Below are 23,168 nucleotides of genomic sequence, written 5' to 3'. Positions count from 1 at the left end.
CTGATCACAGCCACCCCCCCCACCCCCCACCAAGGGACACCCAGACACAGAGCTCTCTCCCATCTTCCAATTCAGGCCTGAAATGCCCTCCCTGCTTCTCCACATATGGAAACCCAATGTGGGCCCCAAGGTGGTGGGCAGCATGTCTCGTTTCTATCAGCACTATCCTGCTCTCTTAGGCAAGTCTGTGCCCTAAAGGTCCCTCTGAGAAACTTCCCTTCCCGACTCTGAGGCCTGGGATTCCAAGTAGGTCTGACAGCTCCCCCAGCGACAGGGCAGACCCAACTAACTCGCACATCACATTCCCTCTTGGCTGTAATGAGGGGTTCAGAGACAGGTGCTGGGACAGATGGAACTAATCAGAGCTCATCTGAGGGTTTCTGCTGGGGAAGCTGGGAAAGATACAAATGCCAGTTCCCTGCTGCTCAGGGAACTCAGACTAAGGCTGGGACTGCAGCAAAATCTGTCACCAAGTGAGCCAGAGGATGGAGCTCACCCACAGGGGGCAGAGGCAGCCAACACAGAGAGACTGAGGCCTGTGGCACCATCTGAGCCCCAAAGCCAGTCAACAGGTAAAGCTCCATCTCCCTGTGGACCAGTGTGGTTTTGTGAGCCCATCCTGCTGAAGCTAGTTAATTTTTAAAATTGCCACTAATAGTCCTAATTAATCCAAAGGCACTCGCAGAGGCAACTTCCTTCAAGCAGCCCGTCTTGATCACCCGCCTCTGCACGTTTCCACCACCTTTGGTGCTTGCACTCTTGGGCCACCCCTTCACCCTCTTCTGCTCTGTTCTAGTTTGCAGTGATTTGTCTACGTGCTGGTCTCCTGTCTGGTCCCCATGTAGCCCCCGCCACACCACCTTAGCATCTTGCACGTAGTACCATGTGCCGAGCCTCACGGCTGGCAAGGGGATGCTACTGTACTGAGGATCTGGTTGCCCTTTTTCCACTGTTACCAGGGCACAGCCTTTGCCTCAAGGCCAGCTCCTGGGAGGGCACCCACGCAGACTCAGTGGGTGGGCTGGCGCTCACCGATGGCCTCCAGAACGAGCGTGTATGTGGCTGTGGTCTCCCGGTCCAGGTTTACCACTGTTCTCACTGTGGCATCGCGGTAGCCAACACTGAACTTCCCATCCACGTTTCCACCTGCGGGCGAGAGAGAATGAAGCCCTGCTCAGGAACCAGGGAAAGGGTGGCGGCACCCAGCTTGGCTTCTGAGCCAGGATACCCAGGGCTGGTCCAGGGGTGAAAGGCTGTGTGGTCCACTCAGCACTACCAGGGAGGGGAGGTCCTAGGGGGTTCTGATGAGGGCGTGGGCTTGCCTATGTGGGCTTGGGTGAAGGGTCGGATGCCTGAAATCCTGAGAGTCTAACATTGGTAGAACACCTACTGGGTACCAGGCGCTGCATCTCACTTGTGCTGTCGCTACTTCACAGAGCAGGAAGATGGTCCTTTAGTGAGGTTATGGCGTATTGTCACCTATTCGGGGTGTAGGACTCTAACCGGAAAGTCTGGTTCCTGAACCCATGTCCTTCTCCACTCTGCCACCTGCCTGTCCGGTAGAAGGGTCAGGGCTTTTATATGTGGTTGAGGACTTTGGGGTCAGCTGAGTGGTCTTGGGCTCTCTGAGTGGGGACTCCCGGAGGCTACACGGAGTAAAGAGTGGCGGCAAGTGGACAGGAGACAAGTGGTACTGAGTCTTCCTGAGTTCTGGGCTAGGTGGGAAGGGGGATGGTCTCCCCTCCGAGGAGAGGAGAGGAAAGGACAAACGTGGAGAGGACTCCATCAGAACAGTGTGGAGACCCTTCCCTGCCAGCTGGGAGGCAGTGTGGCCCTCTGGGCAGCAGAGGGCGCCACTGAACTGGGTTTGTGCTAGCTTGGCTTGGGATGCTGTGCAGCGCCTGGCAGAATGTGCAAAATTAAGATCTGAGAAACCTAGGGCTGGGGGCTCTCAGGTCAGCAGGGACTGGCCACTCTGAGGCGCCGGGAAGTCACCCCAGAGGCTGCCACCAGGCGCTCCCTTGCCCTCACGTGGTTGGCCCCTGGAGAAAGCACTCTGTCCCCCGAGTCTCTAATACCTGCTTCCCAGTGTCTGAAGCACCATCTACAAGGGGCACAATCTGGCTTCAAGGGGCCAGGGAGGAACTAAGACACAAGTAATGCCGAAGGCTGAACCATGGCTGGTGCCATGTGGGGGTCTTGATAACAGCGTTTTCCAGAGCAGTCTTGAGAACAACCTGCAAGGAGCTGGTCTGAAGGTGTGGGGCCTCTTTCAGGGAGGGGGAGGAGGGAAAGAGCTGGAGAGGAGAGGTGGAGGCCTGGGAGGTCACCTGGGCGGCAGCAAGCCGGGGCTGGGTTGTAGTCTGGGATTCCTTACTCAGGGGAGAAGCATCAGGGAGGCTGGTGTGTGCAAGGTACGTGTGCATATGAGCGTGTGTGTAATGTGGCTGCAGGCAGGCCAGGGACAGAGTGAAGACTGAGCCAGTCAAATGGCTGAGGGGAGGGCTGAGGAAAGTGAAAGGACTGCCCTGCTCTCTTCCACGCACCCTGGCACCTCTCAGGTGTGCCATGGACTGAAGAACGCTGGTGGACTGTTCTAGTCCAGGAATGGCTAATACATAGCATGTCTGCCACCGCCTACCAAGACTACTGCCATTGCAGACATCACTAATCGATCACAGCTCACTTTCTTCTGTGGAGCCAGGACGTGGACATTTCTCCACAGCTCTCTAAGTGGTAGCCACTTGACACTTTAAAGCTAGAATCATTTCACTCAGAGATATCTAAACTATTTGTCTCTAAACAGATGAAAATTCTCATCATGAGTGAAAGGTGCCCTGGGAAGGGCTAGGCCACATTCCTCTAGCCACTGCTTTGTTGGCTAGAGATGTGGGGTGGAGTTGGGGGCAGGGCTTCTCCCCAGGAGTCACTGGCTCCACACCCTCTAGAATAAACCTCAGGAAGAACCCCATATCATCCAATAGGCACAGAAGGCATGCCCTCCCCCCTCCCCCCACCCCTCCAAGAGAGCCAGACCAGAGGGACCCAGGTGCAAACCCTTTGGGAAAAGTCAAGAGCAAATCTTTGAGGCCCCAGCAGGGGCAAAAGGCTGCTGGCCAGGGCAGGTCCTATCCCTTCTTCCCCTCTTCCCAAGCCCACTTCAGGCTGGCCGCTCATCTGAGGGGCAGGGAGGCAGGGCCACACCTGTTATGAAGTAGCTGAGCTCAGCATTGAGGCCCACGTCGCTGTCAGTGCAGTTCAGCCAGACCACCCGGAACTCCCGAGGCACGTCCTCCGACACGGAGACATTGTACACAGCAGGGAAGAAGGTGGGCGTCTCGTCATTCACATCCAGCACTGGGGGCAGAGTCGGCACTCAGGGCTAGGCCTGGCTTCCACCCTAAACTACCAGCTCCAAAGGCAGCAGTTCATGCCACAGCCCAACAGGAAACACATTTCCTAGGAGTCAACACCTGCTCGTCATGGGCCGAGGGCCCCCATGGCTGCTGGGGCCAGGACAGAGCTGAACAGAGATCCTGCCCACTCCTGAGGCTCATGCCATCGAAACCCCAGAGTCTCTCTCCAATATACGCCTAACAACAACGATGACTGTGATGACAGTCACCACATTCCTCCGCTCTCCACAGGTGCCAGGCCCAGGCTAAGTGCTTCCTGTTCAGGACCACAGGGGCCCCTCATACCATCCTCACTAGGTACCCATCATTTGGCACACTGTAGAGATGAGGAAGCTCAGAGGAACTGAATGACCTGTCCAAAGTCACGCAGCGAGAGAATGGTGGGTGGGGGTCTTGGGGAGGCCCGTCCCCAGTTTATCCCAGGGAAAGTAGCTGGCTTTGAGAACTAGCCCCCAAAGTCTAATTTCCCTTACAGATTTGTTTTGCAGCTCTGCACATCAGGCCCCCATTCCTTTGGCAGATGACCTAGGATGACCTTCATAGTGAAATGAGCCCCACCCTGCTTCGGATCCTCTTTGCAATAACACCAGGAGAAGTGATCAGTTCATCAGATGACATGGTTTCTGCTGAGTCTTGGAAAAAGAAAATCTGGGGTCCTCTTTGAGAGGGCTGGACATCTGCCCTGTCAATCACAGGCACAGACATGGGTCATCAAACTGGCACGAGGAACCCCCAAGCCTTGGATCAACGAGAGAGTGGATGTTCAGCTCTCTCTAGCTTCCATCATCTTGGGTCATGATTAAGGGAGGTGAACGTTTGTGCCAGGCCAACTACTGCTCACTCCCCATCCCATGGAGGCCAGCAGGAGCCAGGATGGGACCAGGCCTATCAGAGAGAACAGCCCATCTCCTGCCTGTTACATTCTGAACTATTTCCCTGGGATTACTCCTGGCCCCCTGGCAAGAGTTCATGTCCACGTCCAAGTTTTGTCCTAGAAATTAAAGACACAGGCTGAGTAGGTGAGAAATAGTAACCCTCCTCAGCCTGGCCCTGCCTTGCTGGAGGGTGGAGACAGTGGGAGTTATCGAGAGGGGCCCAGGGGGTGAGAAATCTTAGGGAGTCTGGGAATCCCAGCTGCCCTCTTCCCAGGTGATGCCCTTCCACAGCAATTTCAGGCATTCCCTGAATACAGGAAGGGAAGCTTCCCTTTACATCTCCAAACAGGAAGTCTGTCCTTCCAAAGACAGACAGAGCTCTGAACTTCCCTGCCTGCTCGTAACCCCAAGGGTGCCACCCCTGCTCAAACCCTCTCTGATGCTGCTGGGATCAAATTGGGGGACCTGAGCAGTGTGTCCAGGTCACTGCTCCTGGGCTCTGGGACCCTGCAGTCAGTGACCAGGTAGAGAGAAGGCCCTGCTGGCATGTTTGAACTGGTGGAGACATGAAGGGCTATGTCGAACGGCTCCAGTTGAAGAGGATGCCCATTGGCAAGGCAGTCTGCGCTGCCTGGACAGTGGACAGCAGTGGTGGGCATGGGCTCCCAGCCGGCTTGGCATTGCCCCGGGGCCCATGCATGCACTCAGCACAGCAGGAGGCATGCCGCACCCTCACCTTGAATGGTGAGTGTGCTGGTGGAGCTCTTGGTGGGCGTGCCTGCATCGCTGGCCACCACTCGCAGCTGGTACTCGGCGATGCGCTCGCGGTCCAGCTCGGTGGTGGTGACCACCACGCCGCTGCTGCTGTTGATGACGAAGTCCATGCGGGGCATGCCCACCTGCATGCGGTAGGACACCAGCCCGTTCAGGCCCTCGTCCAGGTCGATGGCCGCCACCTGGGGGAGGGGGAGCTGGAGTGAGGTCTGGGGACACCGGTACTGATGCGCACCCCCCGAGAAGTGCCCCCTCCTTCCCGATGACACGGCTGCTGCCCCAGAGCCTCAGGCCAGGCCACTACCCACAATGCGGCCTCCTAGATGCTCTCAAGGGGGTCATCATGTCCGAGCTGAAAGGTATACAGGTGCAACAAGTGGGGCTGGGGGTGGGAGAGGTGGGAAAGGGGCTTTCCAGAACAAGTGTCCAGGTCTACAGTCTTCTCCCTTCAAAACCCTGCTCTCCTCAGTAGGAAGCTCTTCCAGACTCACTCCAGCTGGCCCAGGACCCTCTCCAAGCTCAGGGGTCTCCCTCATCCCTGACTCTCACACTGCTGGCTAGGAGCAGTTGCTAAACAGCTCAGACCCTTCAACTATGTGGAACTCAACTACACAAAATGCTTGATAAAAAGGATTCCCTCCCATGGTCTGTTCTATTTGTAAGACAACAAAAATGAGATGATACAGCTGGTTTTTAAAAGTCATTTGAGGATTCGATTAAATCCTGGCCATTTGAGGACACATGTAGGCCAACTTTCTCCCAGTCCTTAGGCTGCTCCCAACTGTTACTGTCTGCACCTCCAGTGCTGATGAAAGAGATCCTGACTCAAGACTCTGACATGTTGAAAGTTTTACAGAAGAAGATTCAAGACATTTGAGGAAAAATGTGCAAAAACAGTTAAAATGAGAGCTTTGGATCTAACCAAGATTCTCAGGATTGAGGGGATTTCCCAGGTGGTGCTAGTGGTACGGAACTCATCTGGCAATGCAGGAGACTTAAGAAACGTGGGTTCAATCCCTGGGTCAGGAAGATCCCCTGGAGAAGGAAATGGCAACCTACTCCAGTATTCCTGCCTGAGAAATCCCATGGACAGAGTAGCCTGTGGGCTACAGTCTATAGGGTTGCACAGAGTTGGACACGACTGAAGTGACTTAGCACAGTACGACATGGCTCAAGACTGAAAGTCAATGTTAGTGTCATCTGGCCTAATTTACATCCAACAAGCCGGACAAGAAGAGAGTATTCAGACTTGGATTGGATGGTTTCCTCACTGCGGGCGGGGGGGGGGGGGGGGGGGGGGGCGGGGACTCGCTACTTCTAATTTATCTGCACAGCTCTGATCCCTGGGGAAAGTTCTTCTGCATATTCAGCAGAAATCATTATTAGCTGAGGTTGTAGAGGGGACCTGGGGAACTGCACAGCTCAAGTTAGAGCCCTCTTTCTGGAGAAGAAAATGGCACCCCACTCCAGTACTCCTGCCTGGAAAATCCCATGGACAGAGGACCCTGGTAGGCTGCAGTCCATGGGGTTGCAGGGAGTCGGACACGACTGATCGACTTCCCTTTCCCTGCCTGTGTCTAAAGACAGTTTCCAGTTAAATACTCCCAGTTCCTCCAACCATCTTCACATGACTCTGAGCCAGTTCCTCCATAAACTCAGAGGCTGTGTTGTTGGGCGTTTCCTCCCTCTCTTGCCTGTGAGTCTAGAGGAGAACCGGTCTGGAGGCTCCCCCTTCCTATCTGCGGGGCACTCCTCCTCAGGGAGTGGCTGCATTTCCTGGATTGCAGCTCCCCCTGCTGGGGGTTTGGGGAGAATGTCCTGTTGGAGAGAGAGAATGCTCCCTGGAACCTTAATCTCCTTTTATAGATGAAGAAACTGAAGCACAGTGGGCCTTCAGGGCATGGCCCACTTCAGGTGAACCGTTCTGGCATCTTGACAAATAGCCCTGTCTTCTCTGAATGGGATCAGGCTAACCCCTTGCTATGGGATCCCACTGTCTCTCATGTAGAAACCCCCGTGACAGACACACACGTCATGAGTACATCATTTGCTGTGTATTTCCTGCAGTCCAAGTGCCAGCTTGCTTACACATATGTCTGATTGGATCCCCATCACATGGCCAGCCAGGTCTACTATTCTGATCCCTACTTCACAGGCCCAGAGTGGTTAAACAGCGTGCTCCAAGTCACCCAGCACATCGGTGGTAGACTTGGGAAGCCTACTCCAAAGCCCACCTCTTAACTTTGAGGGCCTTTCAGTGTTTCTAAACAGCCCCATTAGGGCATCAACAGAAGGCCCAGGCCCATCTCTTCTCGGCCACAGGGACTTGGGCAAGTCTCTTTATGTCTCCTGAAAAGTGGAGGGATCCCACCCACCATGTGGGGCTGCCTTGGGCTTACAGCAGAGGGGCTGCCCATGCAGACAGAATGTCTGGGCTACACTCGTCTGACCTTCTTTGTGTTCTAGAAACACCTATAGGCATGAAGTGTTGAGAGTCTCGGGCCAGACCATCACAGTCAGGCCCTGAGAAAGCCATGTGGCTTCCCAGAATTCTGTCTCTGCCTCCCTCCCTCTGCCTTTATCCATCTCCTTGGGTGCTTTCCTTCAAGACCCAACTCAAGCCCCTCCTCCTCCAGGGAGCCTTCCATTTCCATCTCTCAGAGCACTGGCTCTCCAAGCCTGGAGTGGACTGTGGCCTGTCTCAGCTGCCCCTGACCTGTGCAAAGTGCCCATCGCGACCTGGGCACGCATAGCACCCACTGCTCCCTGGCTGGCAGGTTGGTATGAAGTGAGGAGATGACAGAGAGCAGGATCTCAGGCCATGAAAGGGAAACTCACCTGGTAGACAGAGACCCCTGCAGGGGTACCTTCAAGCACCTCGGCCACAAAAGGCAGGTTCTGAAAGGTGGGGTCATTGTCATTGAGGTCCAAGAGGTTCACAAACACTGTGGCACTGCTGGTGGCTTTCAGAGGGGGTGTGCCACCTAGGGGGACCACGGAGAGGAGCGGGGAGAGGGGGAACAGGAGAAAAAGGGGGAGGGAGAAAGGTGATTCAGAGGCCTTCCATCCCAGCGGCCCCTCCAGGAGGCAGCCTGGGCCTTGCACCCCTAGCCCCCCTCTGCCCCCTAAGGGTGCTCTGGCGGTCACAACTGGGACGTGGGTGCTACTCCGCTCTTGATGATGAAGTTACAGCCCTCCTGGGTAGGCCCCATGACGGCCACAGGACATGCACCGGGGGAGGTCCCCAGGTCACTGAGGGTCAGGGGCCACAGCCCAGGCGTGAGGGGAACGTACAGTCCGTGACAGAGATGATGATTTTGCGCATCAGCTCCGCCTCGTGGGGGTCGGGATTCTCCCGGTCCAGCATGACGTGGGTGGTGCGGATCTTGCCTGTGCTGCTGTTGAGGCTGTAGAACTTGTTGGGTGGCTGGATGCTATACACCAGGGTGCCGTTCTCCCCCACGTCTGGGTCCACAGCCACCACCTGCCGGGGGGGAACTGGCCCTTCAGTTGAGCCCAGCCCAGGAAGGTTTCTCTGTGGCCTGGGCTGCCTGACCCGCTTGTCTGAGCTCCCATGCTGGGCACCCCACTGCCTGGGCACCGGAGGCATTCTGGCTCAGACTCAGGCACTGGGTCTCCGTCTTGGCTTCAGCAGGGGGTGTCTCTAGGGATTGGGAGGCAGGAGGTTCGGAAGATGAACCACAGTAAGTTGGGGCCAGCCATCGGGCTGGGGCCGGGGTGGGGCTGGAGGAGGGAGAGGGGTGAGTTTCCCTGGAGCGGGGGATGCCATATCCGAGAAGGGAGAGGTCTTAGGACAGGGGCCCCAGACACTATGGCCCCTTTAACCTTCCAGCCCCACTGTGGTATCCCACTTGTAAGCCCCACTCCATGAAGGGATCAACCTCAACCTAATCCAGGGCAACACACCCTGTAGCCCATTCTCTCCCAGGTCCCTACGCCCACCAATCTCTGCTCATAGGGAACTCCTCTACCATCTACCTCAGAGGGGCCTGGGCCAGACTCAGTATCACACAGCACCAGGCATGGAGCTGACCTAGCTGCCACCCTAGCGGCCTCCTAGGGTCCCAGGCCAGCAGTGGCACCCACCCGTCAGCTCACCCCGGCCCTGTGCTGCGGGGGCCACAGCAGCGCCCAGGAGGGACAAAATCAGTGGGGTGTGACTGCAGTCCCAGGGGCTGCCTCAGGACGGTGTCATTCTGAACTCCAGGACACTCAGGGATGACAGCCTGGCCTTGTCAGCTCCTTCATCTTACTTGATGTGGGGCCTTTTGTGCTTTGGCAGCAGAATCTGTCCCTCCTCTGGCTTAAACCCCAGACGGAGGCATCTCAGGGGCCATTAGACCAGAACAGACAGATGGATTGTCCTGCCGAGGGCGCCCGTCTGCCCCTAGGCCCCAGGGAGGCAGGGAGAGGGACCAGTGTTGGCTCTGACTCCAAACCATCCAGGCTTTTTTCCACTTCAGAGAGTGGGACATGGCGCTACTCCCACCCCACCTGCTCAGCCTATGTCCTCCCTTCCCAGCCTTGCTGTAACCAGGGGCCAGGGAGGTGGCCTCAGCCTTCCAGGCCTGAGGAGTCCTCACTGTGCTGTGGGCATGGGGCTAAGTTTCCCCAGGCTCTATAATGGGGGCCCAATCACCGCCGTATTGACAACAAGAGCTCTGCCCCCAGGCTCTGCTGTCAGCCCACTGATAGAGGAGACCAGAAAGCCTTGTGCTTCTACAATGCTTCTCTGAAGGTAGAGGATGGAGACAGCTTTTATTCCCATTTTTCTGGATGGGTAAACTGAGGCACAGAGTAGCTGAACCACCCTTTCTAGGACAGGCACACTAGCCTGTTGCTGAGTGTGCTGATACACCTCCTATCCCCAAGTGCTAGAGAAGGGGAATCTTGGGCAGCTGCTTCCAAAGGACCATGGTTGGGGATGGGTCCTGACTTCTGGCCCTGTGGCCCCCTCCTGGGTGGCAGGATGGTGCAGGGGCACAGGAGAAGGCAGTGGACTGGGACCCCTCCCGTGAGCTCCCTGCTGGGCGATTGTGTAGAATCTCACCACTTTCCCCTCATTTATTTCCCATTTCACGCCCGTCATTTTTCTCCTGGCCTGACGGGGAATAATTCTCTCCCTCTCCCCTCTCCTTTATTTTGCTGGAGGGCTTTGAAAGGCTCTAAATCAATGCCCATCAGCCAGGTCCTTGAAGGAGGCTGCAGGAGCGGGAGGGAGAGTTGGGCCAAAATCTTACTTGCAAACAGAACAGCCTCTCTGCAAGCTCATGCCCATGCAGGTGTAGTGCACATGGGCACAGAGATGCGCGCCTGGCCAGCTCCCAGTGCAAGGGGACACGACACACGCTCGTCTGCACACAGCTCTGAAGAAATAAACACTGGAATCACCCTGCACTTCAGGCTTTAGAAGCTGTGGCCAGGGCCCCCTCTAGAGCGGCCCTGGGGAAAGTCCCAGGCCACATGCCCTCATCTCCCTCTGACAAGAAAGACTTGAACCCATCTGTTGGAGGGGGGAGCTAGGCAGGATGGGGAAGAAAGTTGAACAAGTCCATAAACAGCTCTCATTCACAAATACTGAACCCTTATAATGTGCCAGGCACTGTGCCAGGTGCTGGGGCTCAACTGTGAACGAGACAGGTTTGATTCCAGCAGGGAGGCAGCTGGCGGTGGCAACAGCTCTCATCTGCTGACCATTCACTGTGTGTCAGTGTCCTTTGTGTGTCTGGACTCATTAAATATGACCACAACCTTATCAAGTGGAGACTTTATCCCCATTTTCTACTTAGGAAGATTGGAGCACAGAGAGGTTAAGTAACTTGCCCAAGGTCACACAGCTGGTAAGTGGTATGGCTGGGGTTAGAGCCCAGACCTTTTGGTAGCAGAAAAGGCTTCTCACTTAATCACTGAGCTACACTGCCTCTTAATAAGCAAACAACCTAAACACAGATTGTGGAGTCAGCTCTGAAAGAAATAGTGTGCAGAGAGGTGGCATTTTAAGCTGGGACAGAAGGAGGAGAATGAGCCGGCCATGGGAAGGTCGGGATGTGGGGGAGGGGTGGAGTAGAGGCAGGAGAGGGCGTCCTGTGGGGCTGGAAGAGCTTGTGCAGGGGCCCCAAGGAGGGAAAGAATTCAGCAGGTTCAGGAAACTGAAGGTCCTGCATGTGCTGGGGGTGTGTGGTGGGTGTGCAAAGGCGGGTGGGAGATGAGTCAGAAGGTGGGCTAGTTTCTTTTCCATTGAAATATCACCTCCTCCTGATGTCACCTCTGGGTGAGCTGTTCCCTCCTTAAAGACCACTTTTCTCAAACCCCAGCCACAGATCCTACCTCACTCAGGACCATTATGAGACTGCAGAAGTTCCCAGGGGGGCCCCTAGAAGGTATTACCCACCTATACACACATACACATATTTCACGGCTATAAAATTTGAAAGAATTTTTATGACTATTCCTTTTGAAATTATTTTGCTATAACAAGCTCAATTAATGTATGGGCTTCTTGATTTCTGACATGCTGACAAATCATCACATTAAAAAAAATTCTCCAGAATTCTAGAAAATCCAGCCTACAACTTGTCCTTAAATGCAATGAAATTTTTATACACCTTAAATATTGTAATTTCTAAAGCTGTCACAACACGTGTGGCAGATGTTTAATATAACAAGCTTTAATTCTGTCTGTTCTTTTTGAAATTCTGAGTAACTTTCTTTTTTTCCCCCAGGTCTCAAACACTACCACGAGCCACTGAAAAGCTGGAGTGCCTCAAATGCATGGCTGTGGACAGCCATGTCTACTCAGTACTGAGGGGTGGACTCACATGTCCTCCTCCCCAGAGTTAAAGTGGGGCAGACCTTGTGGGCCAAGTAGGTCCAGTAAGGAAGGGCCCTGGCTTTTATACAGGGTGAGATGGGAACCAGGGGTGAGTTTCAGCCTCAGAGTGACATGCAGCTCCCTGAGGGCAGAGAGGAAACGCTGTACCCTGAACTCCTGAGCCTGCCAAGTCTGGCATACAGTAGGTGCTCACTGAAGGCTTGTGGGGGTTTCCTGGAGAGTGAGACAACACAGGGCAGCAGGCCCCTGGCCCACTGTCCATACCTGCCCACGGCACAGAAGATGTGAGGAAAGGCTGGAGACCCAGAGAAGGCTACGGGGGCTGATCTGGGAAACGGCTAAAGCCAAGAAAGTACACTCCCAGCCCAGCAGACCTACTCTCTGGGTAGCAGGCCGAATGCTGCCCCACACAGCCACTTTCTCCCCTCAGTTTCCTCTGGGAGGAATTTCCCAGACATGTAAAGCAAAGGTAAGAGTTGCCTAGACAGGTGTTCAGAGGTGGGCATTCTGCCCCAGCGTTTTGGAGTCTGGCTGGGGTTATCCTGGTCTAGAGTCCATGAAGTGGCAGCAGACAGTGCCCACTGGAACTGGGAGTGGTTGCCAAGTCTGGCTTTGAGCTGGAAGGATTCCCCAACCTGGGACTTTGAGAAAACAGATTCCAGATCCTGCACCCTATTGGAATCCCTGGGAGGGGATCCCGCCCAGAGGTGAGAGTCATTTGTATCGTTAACATGCAGAAAGGAAGACAGGACAGGTGTGATGGCCAACCCCTCTCCCTCTTTCCCTCTCTGTCCTTCCCTCCAGCTTGACATCTTCCTCCATCGAGACCTGGCAGACCTTGTCACGACTGCCTGTGGTTGAGGAGGGAAGGGGTGGGGAGGTTAGGCATCACCAGTCCGAGGTTGCCTGCCCTCAGGGTGGGGCAGCCTTCCTGAAGAACTGGATATGAAAGTTTACCATCCTTTCTCCCATCCTACCCGAGTTCTCCAGTTTTTCAGGACCTGGGCCACCTGTCAGGGCACCTGAGCCAGCAGAGGGGCAGAGGTCAGGTAGTTTCAAAGTCAATCAGACCCTGGTTTGAATCCTGACATGATCTCTTACTATCTCATCAGCTCTGTGATCTTGGGCAAGTCCCTCGAACACCAGGTCTCCATTCCCTCTATTGTACAGTGGAAGCAAGGAATCCATCTGTTATGATGTGGGATCCCCATGAAGATGAGATAATCCGTGAGATGTACCCAGCACAGCAGCTGGCATGTCCCAGGCATTCAATAAATGGGGACTTTCGTACTGGTTCAGTTGGTAAAGAATCCGCCTGCAATGCAGGAGACCCAGGTTTGATCCCTGGGTGAGGAAGATCCCCTGGAGAAGGAAATGGCAACCCACTCCACTGTTCTTGCTTGGAGAATCTCACGGACAGAGGAGCTTGGTGGGCTCCAGTCCACAGGGTTGCAAAGAGTCTGACACGACTGAGCGTCTGAGCATGTGACCCGTCAGGTTTGTCCATCACAGGGGCTGGTGTCTGTGGGGCTGGACACTGGGCAGGAGGCTCTCTGAATGAGGCCAAATAGGGTACGAGCATGAGGGGGAAAGAAAGCCTCATAAATGTGAATCCCAGCACACAGAGAGTGGGATGCTTGACCCCGGCTTTGCTCAGCTTCCCCAGGACGCTGCTCTCCTTTCTGGACGCCCTGAGGTTTTTCGGTTGTGTCTCTCACTCCCTATCCTGAGCCATATCCCCACACGCAGCACACCTAGAAGCCTGTGCAAACCTGCAACATCTCATGCCAGAAAGTCCCTGGGAGAGCTCTGAGGCCCCTGCTGGGGCAGCCCTGGGCTTGCTGATCCAGGCTGAACGCTGCAGTGCACAAGTGTGGAAGAAGGAAGGTGATGGGGGAAGGGCTGAAGCTTGCGCAATCTGACGGGGGGTTACCGAGGGGGTGGCCAGAGTCCTGGGGTCCCAGGGTAAGGGTGGCCCCGACCTGAACCAGCCCTGGCCCCTCTGGCACTGCCCTTGGGCTGCCAGTCTCCTTTTGACAAAGTCTGGAGCCTGCTGTCTCCAAGCACTGCGTGAGGCCTTCCCCCAATCCTGGCTATCTTTCACCATGCAAGAGAACGTCTGGAACTCTGCTCCGAGAGCTGACTCGGAAACAGCTCCACACTGGCTGGCCCACAGGGCTCACGTGGGAGAGGCAGACACTCCTTGAATAGCCACCTGGAAGCTCTGCTCCCCCCAACCACTTACCGTGGTCACGTCAGAGTCTGGAGGGGTCATCTCCACCAGGTTGATGTAGTAGGGAGCGTCCTTCCAGGTCGGGTGGTTGTCATTGATGTCCAGGAGGGTGATGTTCACCTGTGAAGCCACAAGGGGCACTGTGGGACGCACCTAGCTGAGCTGTGCAAGGACAGTGCCCATGCTGGGGACTCACTCAGATGCCTATGGGCACCTTGACACGAATTCCACCAGCTCCACCCACTTTGAGGGCCTCAGGAGAGACCCTGGGCTTTCAAGAACAGGAGGGGGCCTAGACCTTTCGTGGAGCTTAGGTGCTGTCCCATTAGGAGACAGAGGAATGGATGAAATGACCTCTGAAATGGTCCCTGTGACCGGGGACGCATTCTGTCCACCCCGAGTCTTGGCTGAAGGTGACTGATAGGGTGTGGGAGGTTTGCGGTGGGACACCTGATAGGATCCACAGAGCTTCCCCTGTTAGTTTCAGCTACGAGCCAAGCAATTTCTCTGCTCACCTGCCACCCAAGTAAATTATTTATAGAATTCTAAAGTCCTATTAGCAGGGGCCTCTCATGACTGAATAGAGCACTGGGGATTTTTCTGCCAAGTGGCTGGCCAAGTGACAGCACCCCTAGCCCCTCTGGCTGGGTAAGAATGGGGGCAGCTGCTGTGGATGGGATGAGGGCTGAGGAGAGAGGGCTCCAGATGGATTGCAAGAGAGTAAACGAGGATAAGGAGGGGAGCGGCCAGAGTGGCCTGTCAGCTGCTCTTCCTGCCCCACAGCAAGAATGTCTCACCCTACCCTCCTCTGCAGCAATTGCAGCAAAGAGCTCAGTCAGGACCCTCTAATGGCTCTCCTCTAGCTTCTACTCTGAGGCAGGAAGGCCTTGGGTGGGGCTCTGGGCTTCACGGGTCCTACCTGCTCATGGGAGGGAAACCGGGACATCATTTCTCAGCACGGCAAGGTAGGGGTGGGTGGTGACAGCCCCCAGGATCCCTCAGGGCCCTGCCTCCTGTTCTGAGCCGCTCTTCCTGGCAGTCCTTTCTCCTGTTTCTTGGCAGGTGCCAGGGCAGGGAGGGAGTTATGGGGCTCATGCCTTCTGCCCAGCTGGTCTTTGGGGGCAGGAGAGAGTATTTGCTCTTCCCAAGCACCCGCATGTCTTTCTTCCCCTAGCTGCGAAGGCCCCAGGGCTGATCTTGGCTGACAACGAAATGGTACCTGCCACCTTCCACGCCCACAAGGCCTCACACTGCTTCGGGACACAAGTGTCCAGGGGCCTAAGCGGAACAAGCTGAAGATGAGCTGGAGGTGGCAGCATGTCTGGTAAGTGGGGAGCCAGGGGCAGGGGCTGGCTGAATGCTCACAGTGGCGATGCCGGTTTTCTGGTTGTGGCCCACGCCCCCGTCCACTGCCCGGACAATGAGGATGTACTCAGACTTGGTCTCACGGTCAAGCAGGGAGGTGGTGGTAATTTCACCTGCAATAAGAGAAGGGTGCGTGAGAGATGGTTTGGGTGGGCCAGGGAGGGAATGGGGAAGGAGGGAGAGCGCACAGTGTGAGAGAGATGCTTGCAAGATCAAGTGACCTGTGTGAAGAGGGGGTGGTGAGATGGTGCTCACAAGGCATAGCAGCCATGATTGGGAACCTGAATCTCAGAGCTGGGCAATATAACCCCAGGAGGAGGAGGCATTTTCAGATGTGGGAAATCGAGACAGATTATCGGACTAAGGGCTGGAAAACAAGGCAGGAGAGTCATTTGGACTCAAGCTCAGTCACAAAGTACCTCTCACTTAGGCTGCGGACATTACCTCACTGGCTTTATCACCTGGAACTAGTTACCTAAATCCCCAGTGCCTCAGTTTCTCCATCTGGTTAAAAAGGAATAATATTAGGGCCTGTCTCATAGGGCTGATAGGGGATTAATTTGGTTCTAAACTTAGAGAGGCATCTGGCATTTGGTTACAGAAATACAAAAACAGGACTGAAACACAGCGAGTGCTTCGTGCATGTTCCAACGCGTGGCTCGTTCTAGACAGCTCAACCTCTAGTGGGTTGAGATTTAATATTAATAGCTACAAAATAGTTTCCTTAATTACCTTGTAACAATGCTTTGAATTTTTTGGTGTATAAATAAGTTATTCTATTAAATATAAACATTTAAAATAGACCATAATCTTTGTTGGGTCAGAAAGATCCCCTGGAGAAGGAAATGGCAACCCATGCCAGTATTCTTGCCTGGGAAATCCCATGGACAGAGGAGCCTGGCGGGCTACAGTCCATGGGGTCGCAAAAGAGTTGGACATGACTGAGTGATTAAACCACCACCACATAATCTTTGTCGATCTGTTTTTGGCTTTTCTCTGTGTTTTGGTGTAACTAAGATATAGAAGTCGTTTGGTAGTGGTGTTACAGTAAACGCTTGACAACTGGATCCCCAAAGGGGAAGAAGGGCATTTGCTGATTTCCCTAGTTATAAGTATTCCCACCAGGGCCCATTTGAAGCTACCCACTCGGTAGGTAGCACTGAACTTGGAGTTGGGAAGAGATGTACATGACTGGTTCTCATGAGCAGGCATGAGGCAGCACAAGCCAGCTTCATGGTCTGGCAACTGGCCATCCACCATCTCACAAGAGCCACTGCAAAGAGCCGGTGCTCTGAGGACAGTGAAGTCCAGCTGTGACTTCTGATGACTGTCCTTTCCAGGAGCTTAGCCTAGGAAAGTTAATTAATTTCTTTGAGCCTCAGTTTTTTCATCTAAAAGAGATTAGTATGCTTTCAAATCAGAGCTTTGTGAGGATTAAATAACTATAGGTGAAGTTTCCAACATTCAGAAAATGCTCATTTTCTTCCAAGGGACTGTGAGGGTCCTCCAAGGGCAAGGACTGTGTGCTATCCCCATTGGTTGAGCTGTGTGACCCGGGGCAGGTTACTTAATTTCTCTGTGCTTGGTTTATTCTACCATAATATAAGGGAGCTGGGCCAGGGGTCCCTAGGACTCTTCCACTCTCATATTTCCCCTTCCTGCCATGATAAGGAAGCTGGGGTTGGGGGCCAGGGCACTAAGGTGCTAAGGCCAGGAACAAAAGCCTGGCAATCGTTTGCCTGCCAAGCCACACTCCGTGCTGGGGTGGTGTCAATTAATTGGCAGGGCGAGGAAGAAATTAATCTCTAAAAAGTTTTAAACATGAACTTGTCGGCATGATAGATGGCTCCTCCTGTCTGGGAAATTAGATCCAATTAAGGCCACCTTTGTGGAGTGGGCCTGGCTAATTTGACCAAGGCGCGCAGAGGAAAACGCTTACACCTTTGGAGCTGAAGGAGCCGTGTTAAGGCAGCAAGAAAATGTCCAAGTCATTATTAAAGGCCCCAGGGTAGAGATGGAGTCCCTGACTGGGGAGGCAGGGTAGGTGCTGAAAGGTCAGTGTGCCCACCACTGTATCTGGGGGCGGCACAACAGCCTACATGGCTTTAGAGAACAGAGCGCTGAGAGTTTGGGATCTGGAGTCAGAAGTTCAGGCTCTGTGAATCCTGAGTCCAGTGATTTAACCTCTCCTCTGCCTCAAGTTCCTTGTAAGGAAAACGGGGATGACGTAAAGGTAAGACCTACCTCAGAGTGGTGGTGATGTTGGTCAGAGTGCTTAGAACAGTGCTGAGTGCCTGGCTAATATTCCTTAATGACAGTCCTCTGAGCTCCCCAGAAACACAGACTTCCTGAGGGTGGAGGCTCCTGAGTGGTCAGAGGGAGGCACTGGCTTTATCAGAGGTGGAACAGGAGGTGCAGGCTGGCCCTGGATGTGTTAAGTCTTTGTACACCAGCCATCTGCTCCCCGAGCTTCCAGGAAAGCGGGGTGAAAGAGACTGAAGGCAGGCTTGGAGCACGGAGGCACAGATACCAGGAAGACTAGATGCCCTGCTGGGCTGCGCTGACCGCCCATGGCCAGGATGGCCAGGGTCCATCACAGGTTCCTGCTCCCTTCCCAGGCCAGAATGATGGCTGGAGCAGAGCTGCCAGGCCAGGGACTATGATGTTCCCCAGCCTTCCTTGCATTTGGCAGGGCCTTTGCCTGGTTCTGGCCAATGGGATGTGAGCCCCAGTGATGTCTGTTACCTCCAGGTCTGACCCACAAACATCTCCTTGCACAACATCCCACATTCCTGTTTCCTTTCTGCAGTGACCCCGGAGCCACAGCCTGGAAGGAGTCTGGGTCTCCTAGACTCCATGTGGAAGACTGTCCACCAAGCACAGCACTGGATTGCTGCCTGAGTTACAAGTTCTATTGTGTTAAGCCACTGAGGTTTCAGGGTTGGCCTGTTCAGCATCTACAAGTGCCCTTAATACACCAAGGAGAACTTGGAAGTGGGGAGCCTTGCACCTCCGCTGAGCTGACTCGGAGCCCCGTGAGGGTGAGCCATGTCTTATTCCTTTCTCTTTCCCCAGCACCCAGCACAGCACCTGGTGGAAAGCAGGCCCCACTGACAGCTGAGTGAAGGTATGAATGAATGTTCAGAGGCCTCTCCTTCCTTTCCAGCTTCTGACTTAGAAGTCTGGGGAATCTTGCTGCTTTTTCCTGCCTTGCTTCCCTCCCAACCTCAAGGAGGACAGAAAGCTGGAGGGAGGCATATGGAGAAATGAAGAAGAAAGGAGAGTTATATGGGCTGAGCAGGGAGCTGAGGATGGGGGCCCCAGGGCGAAAAGACCAAAGAAAATAATGCTAACAACCTAACTTAGTCAGCACTTACTGTTGCCAGGGACAACTCCAAGCTCTCTATAATGACCCTGTTTTCACACGACAGCCCTAGTATGTATAGCCTCTGTAGGTGGGGAGACCGAGGCACATTTCATGTTAGGAAGAGGAGCCAGGATTGGAGAATGAGGTCAGCCACTGAGACACTTAGGCTTGAAGAAAGGTGTCCTTGAAGAGCAGTGGTTTAGCCAGATAATTGTGAAATGGAACATATTTAAACCATGACTCTCCACCACCAGAAAGACATTCTTTGGTGAATGAATTCACATTGTAATTTTTTTTAAGATCAGTAATCTCACTCGGATATTTTAGGGATAAGGCCGAGTGCTCCAAGCTGGTGTGCTCAGGAGCCTCTGGCCCAGAGGACGGTCCCCAGGCTGGGTATGGAGCATCAGCTGAAGGTGCAGAGGGTCAGGGCTCACCTGAGCGGGCATTGATCCGGAACTGGGAAGAGCCCTCCAAGGAGTAGATGATGGACTCCTGGCCGTATTCCCGGGAGCGGTCCAGGTCTGTGGCATTCAGGAACAGCACCGTGGCTCCTTCCGGGAGACAAAAGGAGTGGGGTCTGCTCACCCTGGGCGCCCAGCCCCAGGCTCTGGGAGCAGGACAGGGCACAGGAAGTGGAGGAGACCTGAGGGCAGGAGGCCTGCCCAGGGGCCATCTGGGGATGAGAGTGGGCTCCACCACCTGCTCCTGTGGCCCAGACTCCTGGGCTGTGTGGGAACAAGGCTCCATGGGAGGGAGTGGAGCCTGGGAGGGGTCAGGCCCACCCCCTTCCTCCCCCAGCTCAGTCCTGGTCCAGCCCCAGAGCACACCATGCCCCACCCCATCCCTCCCTGATGCCACCGCAGTAAATGAGCTCAGAATGGCCAGCTTAGACTTTGACTCAAAAAGAAATGAGGCTCCATATTAAATTATTCAACATTTATTGTATTTAATTTTGGTCTTATTTTATCTTGCTCACAAGGAGAATTTGTAAAGCTTTTTTATTTTCTCTTTACTGTCCAGTTAAGGCCCTCACTTTCATTTCTGTGAAACCCTGGGTCAGGGGTTCAGCCTTTCCAGTGGCCTGTCCAGACTCTGAGGGAAGTCTTTCCTACAGCCATGTCCCCAGGGCTTCCGGCTCCCTCCTTCCAGCTCTGGCAGGGTGGTGAGAAGGGTCAGTGTGCGGCCTTCTAGAGTTACCATGCCCTGGCTGTAATCTGGTGGGACCTCGGGCAAATGCCTTACTTTGAGCCTTAGCTTCTTCCTCTGTAAAATGGGTATAATTATAAAGCCTGACTTGTGGGATGGCTGGTGAGGATCCTGCGGGATAAAACAGGTGAGACACAGGTCTGACCCATGTCAGACCATGGTATCTACCATGCCGGTGAATCAGCAGTTCCTGGGGGGTGTGAGGGCCGGGCAGGGGGCTGTGGACAATCAGGTCTTTCTGGGTTTCTAGGTCCCTCTGGGGAGCCGTGGGGCCTCTGATCTGACTCCTAGTCCTGTCCTGACAGGAGGACAGGCACCTTTGCCCAGATACACTCCTTTATCCCAGCACACTCAACGTGGGAGAGGATAAAGTGCAGGATGAAGGCCTCTCCTTGTCAGAGTCTCTGGGGACAAAGGGGAGTGCGGGGGGCTGCTTCAACAGCGGTGTTCTCCAGGGGGTGCCTGAGACTGGCATGCGGCAGGGTGGGCTGGGCCCAGCTTGGGCCCTGTCCAGCAAATCATCAGACACCAGGTGGGTACCTTCAGAAGGTCTCTTCAGAAGGCAGGCAGTGCTAGGGAAGGTTACCTCTGGTTCCAGCTGCTCCCTGACTCCTCTGCTATCTCTGACTCAAGGTGTCCCAGACTCCTGCACCTGTCCCTGCTCCAGCTGTCAGATTCCAGCTGCCCCCTGGCCCCTCCAGCTGCTGTAGCAGTTCCTGACCTGAGTTTCCCCCACGGAACATCCGCTCGGGGTGTAAGGGTAAAGCTTCTGGCCTGCTCTGAGCACAACGCAGGTGTGAAGCTGGTGGCTCTGGGTCTGCAAGGTGGGTCCTGGCACTTGAGATGCGGCCCAGGGAGGAGCCTCCCATTCTCTCCTCACCTAGGAACACTATCCTCCAGGGCGACCCCCTCAGCCATCACAGGCCCTGGGACTGGCCTCATGCCCCATAAACCTGGAACTTTCAGGGCACTCTTGTTTACCTGAGGTTGCTGAATAAATCCTCAGCCATTATTCTCCTCCCTGAAGGAAAACTAGCTACAGGGGGTGTAGGGACCAAGCGTCCGGCAGAGTGCCTGCACACGGTCGGTGCTCTGGAAGAAACTGCCGGCTGGTGGACAACTGCACACCTCCAGAGGTTCCACTTGTGGGAACACAGGGAGGGCAGGGGGCTCTGGTATGTGTGCAAGGCTAGGCCTGCACCCTGAATGCTGTGGCTGCTGGCCTCCCCGACCCGGGCCATACCTGCCATGATGTTCTCCACCACAGACACAAAGTAGGCAGGCTTGCTGAAGGTGGGGGGATTGTCGTTCTCATCCTGGAAAGAAAACGGACAGGCTTCAGGGACCAGGGAGGCAGTCTGGATTGGTCACTGCAGGGAGGCTGGACATGGCTGGCACCAAGGAACTCTGCTGACCTCAGCGTGTCACGGAGCCAGGTGGGGTGTCACGAGGCAATCAGGTGACCCTCCAGCTGGGCTCCAGTTCACAGTGGCAGGACAGGCCTTGGAGAAACATGTGGGAGTCGAGAACGGACGGTGATGGCCGGAGCGATGGAGAATGAGGCGCCAGTTGGGACTGCCCGTAACTCCCAGTTCACCTGGCTCTCCTGTCGGTCTCCCAGCTGAACTCCAAGTTCACTCCAGTTCTCTCAACCTCAGCTCATCAGCCCCACACTTGGACCTTCCCATCCAGCTCCACCAAGATGCTAGTAGAAGGTTCCAGGAACCCTCCTATCAATGTTCGCCCTCTTAGAAATGAAGGGAGAAAGGAGTATCTCAACCCAGAAGATATTGAAGTATGCAATGGCAGGCAGGGGGCTCCCAGAGCTGGAATTCCAGACCCTTCTGCACACGTGTAAGAACAGCAGCACCTCCACCTGCTGAGCAAACCCGGTCCAGAGCCCCCAGCTCCGGTCCTAGAGCAATCCCTCCTCAGGCCCAGCCTGCATGGATGGCCAGAAGATGGTGCTAAGTCACTGGGTTGACCCAGCAGTGCGGGGCCCAGGGCCCAGCCTCTGCTTCTTCCTGCTCCCACAGTTCCTCCACAATCGGGCAGACTTCCCTACCCTTGAAGACTCTGGCCCTCAGTGCCCATCAGCCACTTTTGCAATCACCCAGTGAGAGTTCCTCCCCGTTTCTTCTTGGAGGAAGCCTCGCTGGCCCACATGGCTTGGTGCCTTCTCCCCCCTCCCCAAGAGCCCAGCATGGAGCTCGGGGGCAGACGGGTGGCAGCCCCCTGGGGAGTCTGTAGGCTTTGGTTCTCAGTGATTCAGACTCCCAGGGGCCCACTTCTCCCCTGGACTGGGAGCCCTCTGGTGGAAAGGCTCCTCTAGTGAGTCACTCTGCTGGAGTCACTCACTTCTGGCTGAGCAAACAGGAAGAAGGAGGTGGCCTGGACACAACATTAGGAATCAACTATTTGATAAGACAAATTTAAAAAATAAATTAGAAAGGAAGGAGACAGCCTGATATCTGGCTGTCCACCCCTTGGGACTTCAGAGGCTCCCATCGTGCTGGGACTGTGGTGCCCAGAGTGTAGCGCTCTTGTTCCCCAATCTGGCCCCTGGCTCTGGACCACACACCGGTTCCCGCTGACCTGTCCCTCTCCCCAGCCTCAGAGAACTGGCAGTGTGAGGCCCCACCTGATGTCTGATGCCCAGCAGCACACCTGGTCATCCCTGGTGTGGGCACGAGTGCCCCATATACGTACATATTTAAGCCTTCTGCTTGGCTGCACGGAACGGTGCGGAGAATGTCAGTGACAGAGCATGAGGCAGAAACTTATTAGTGCTGATATTTCCCCGGATCCTGGCGCTACATTCACTATTAGTTCTAATTCAGCGGCTCCCTCTACAAAAGCTTATTGTCCCCTAATGGGAAATCTACAAACCGAGTTTGACTTCTTTATTAAAAACCAACAAGCAGTGGATGAAAAGGAATCACCTGGCCCCCACGCCCGCCCCTCCTTGCACAGCCCTGTCGCCTTGATCTGCCTCTCCCCACCCCCAACCTGAGCAGTAAACGCTGCCATCAACTCCTTCATCCCTGCTGGGGCTTTCCCCCCACCCCCTTTTCTG

The 23,168-nt window shown here is 54.8% G+C and overlaps 1 protein-coding gene across 1 annotated transcript in view; it reads right to left on the bottom strand.

Moving 5' to 3' along the window:
• LOC132657144 (cadherin-23-like) overlaps positions 1–23,168 on the bottom strand; it is a 349,318-nt gene that overhangs the window by 21,042 nt on the left and 305,108 nt on the right. The window contains exons 18-26 of the mRNA XM_060406596.1: positions 21,336–21,408; positions 19,321–19,437; positions 15,517–15,629; positions 14,164–14,271; positions 8,360–8,549; positions 7,904–8,049; positions 5,028–5,247; positions 3,205–3,357; positions 1,033–1,146 (exon numbers count right to left, since the gene is read on the bottom strand). Of these exons, the coding sequence (XP_060262579.1) occupies positions 1,033–1,146; positions 3,205–3,357; positions 5,028–5,247; positions 7,904–8,049; positions 8,360–8,549; positions 14,164–14,271; positions 15,517–15,629; positions 19,321–19,437; positions 21,336–21,408 (1,234 nt within the window). The remainder of the gene's footprint in view (positions 1–1,032; positions 1,147–3,204; positions 3,358–5,027; positions 5,248–7,903; positions 8,050–8,359; positions 8,550–14,163; positions 14,272–15,516; positions 15,630–19,320; positions 19,438–21,335; positions 21,409–23,168) is intronic.

This window comes from Ovis aries, chromosome 25 (genome assembly GCF_016772045.2).
Source record: "Ovis aries strain OAR_USU_Benz2616 breed Rambouillet chromosome 25, ARS-UI_Ramb_v3.0, whole genome shotgun sequence".
Taxonomy (NCBI): domain Eukaryota; kingdom Metazoa; phylum Chordata; class Mammalia; order Artiodactyla; family Bovidae; genus Ovis; species Ovis aries.
This window is presented reverse-complemented; position numbering and strand designations above follow the sequence as displayed.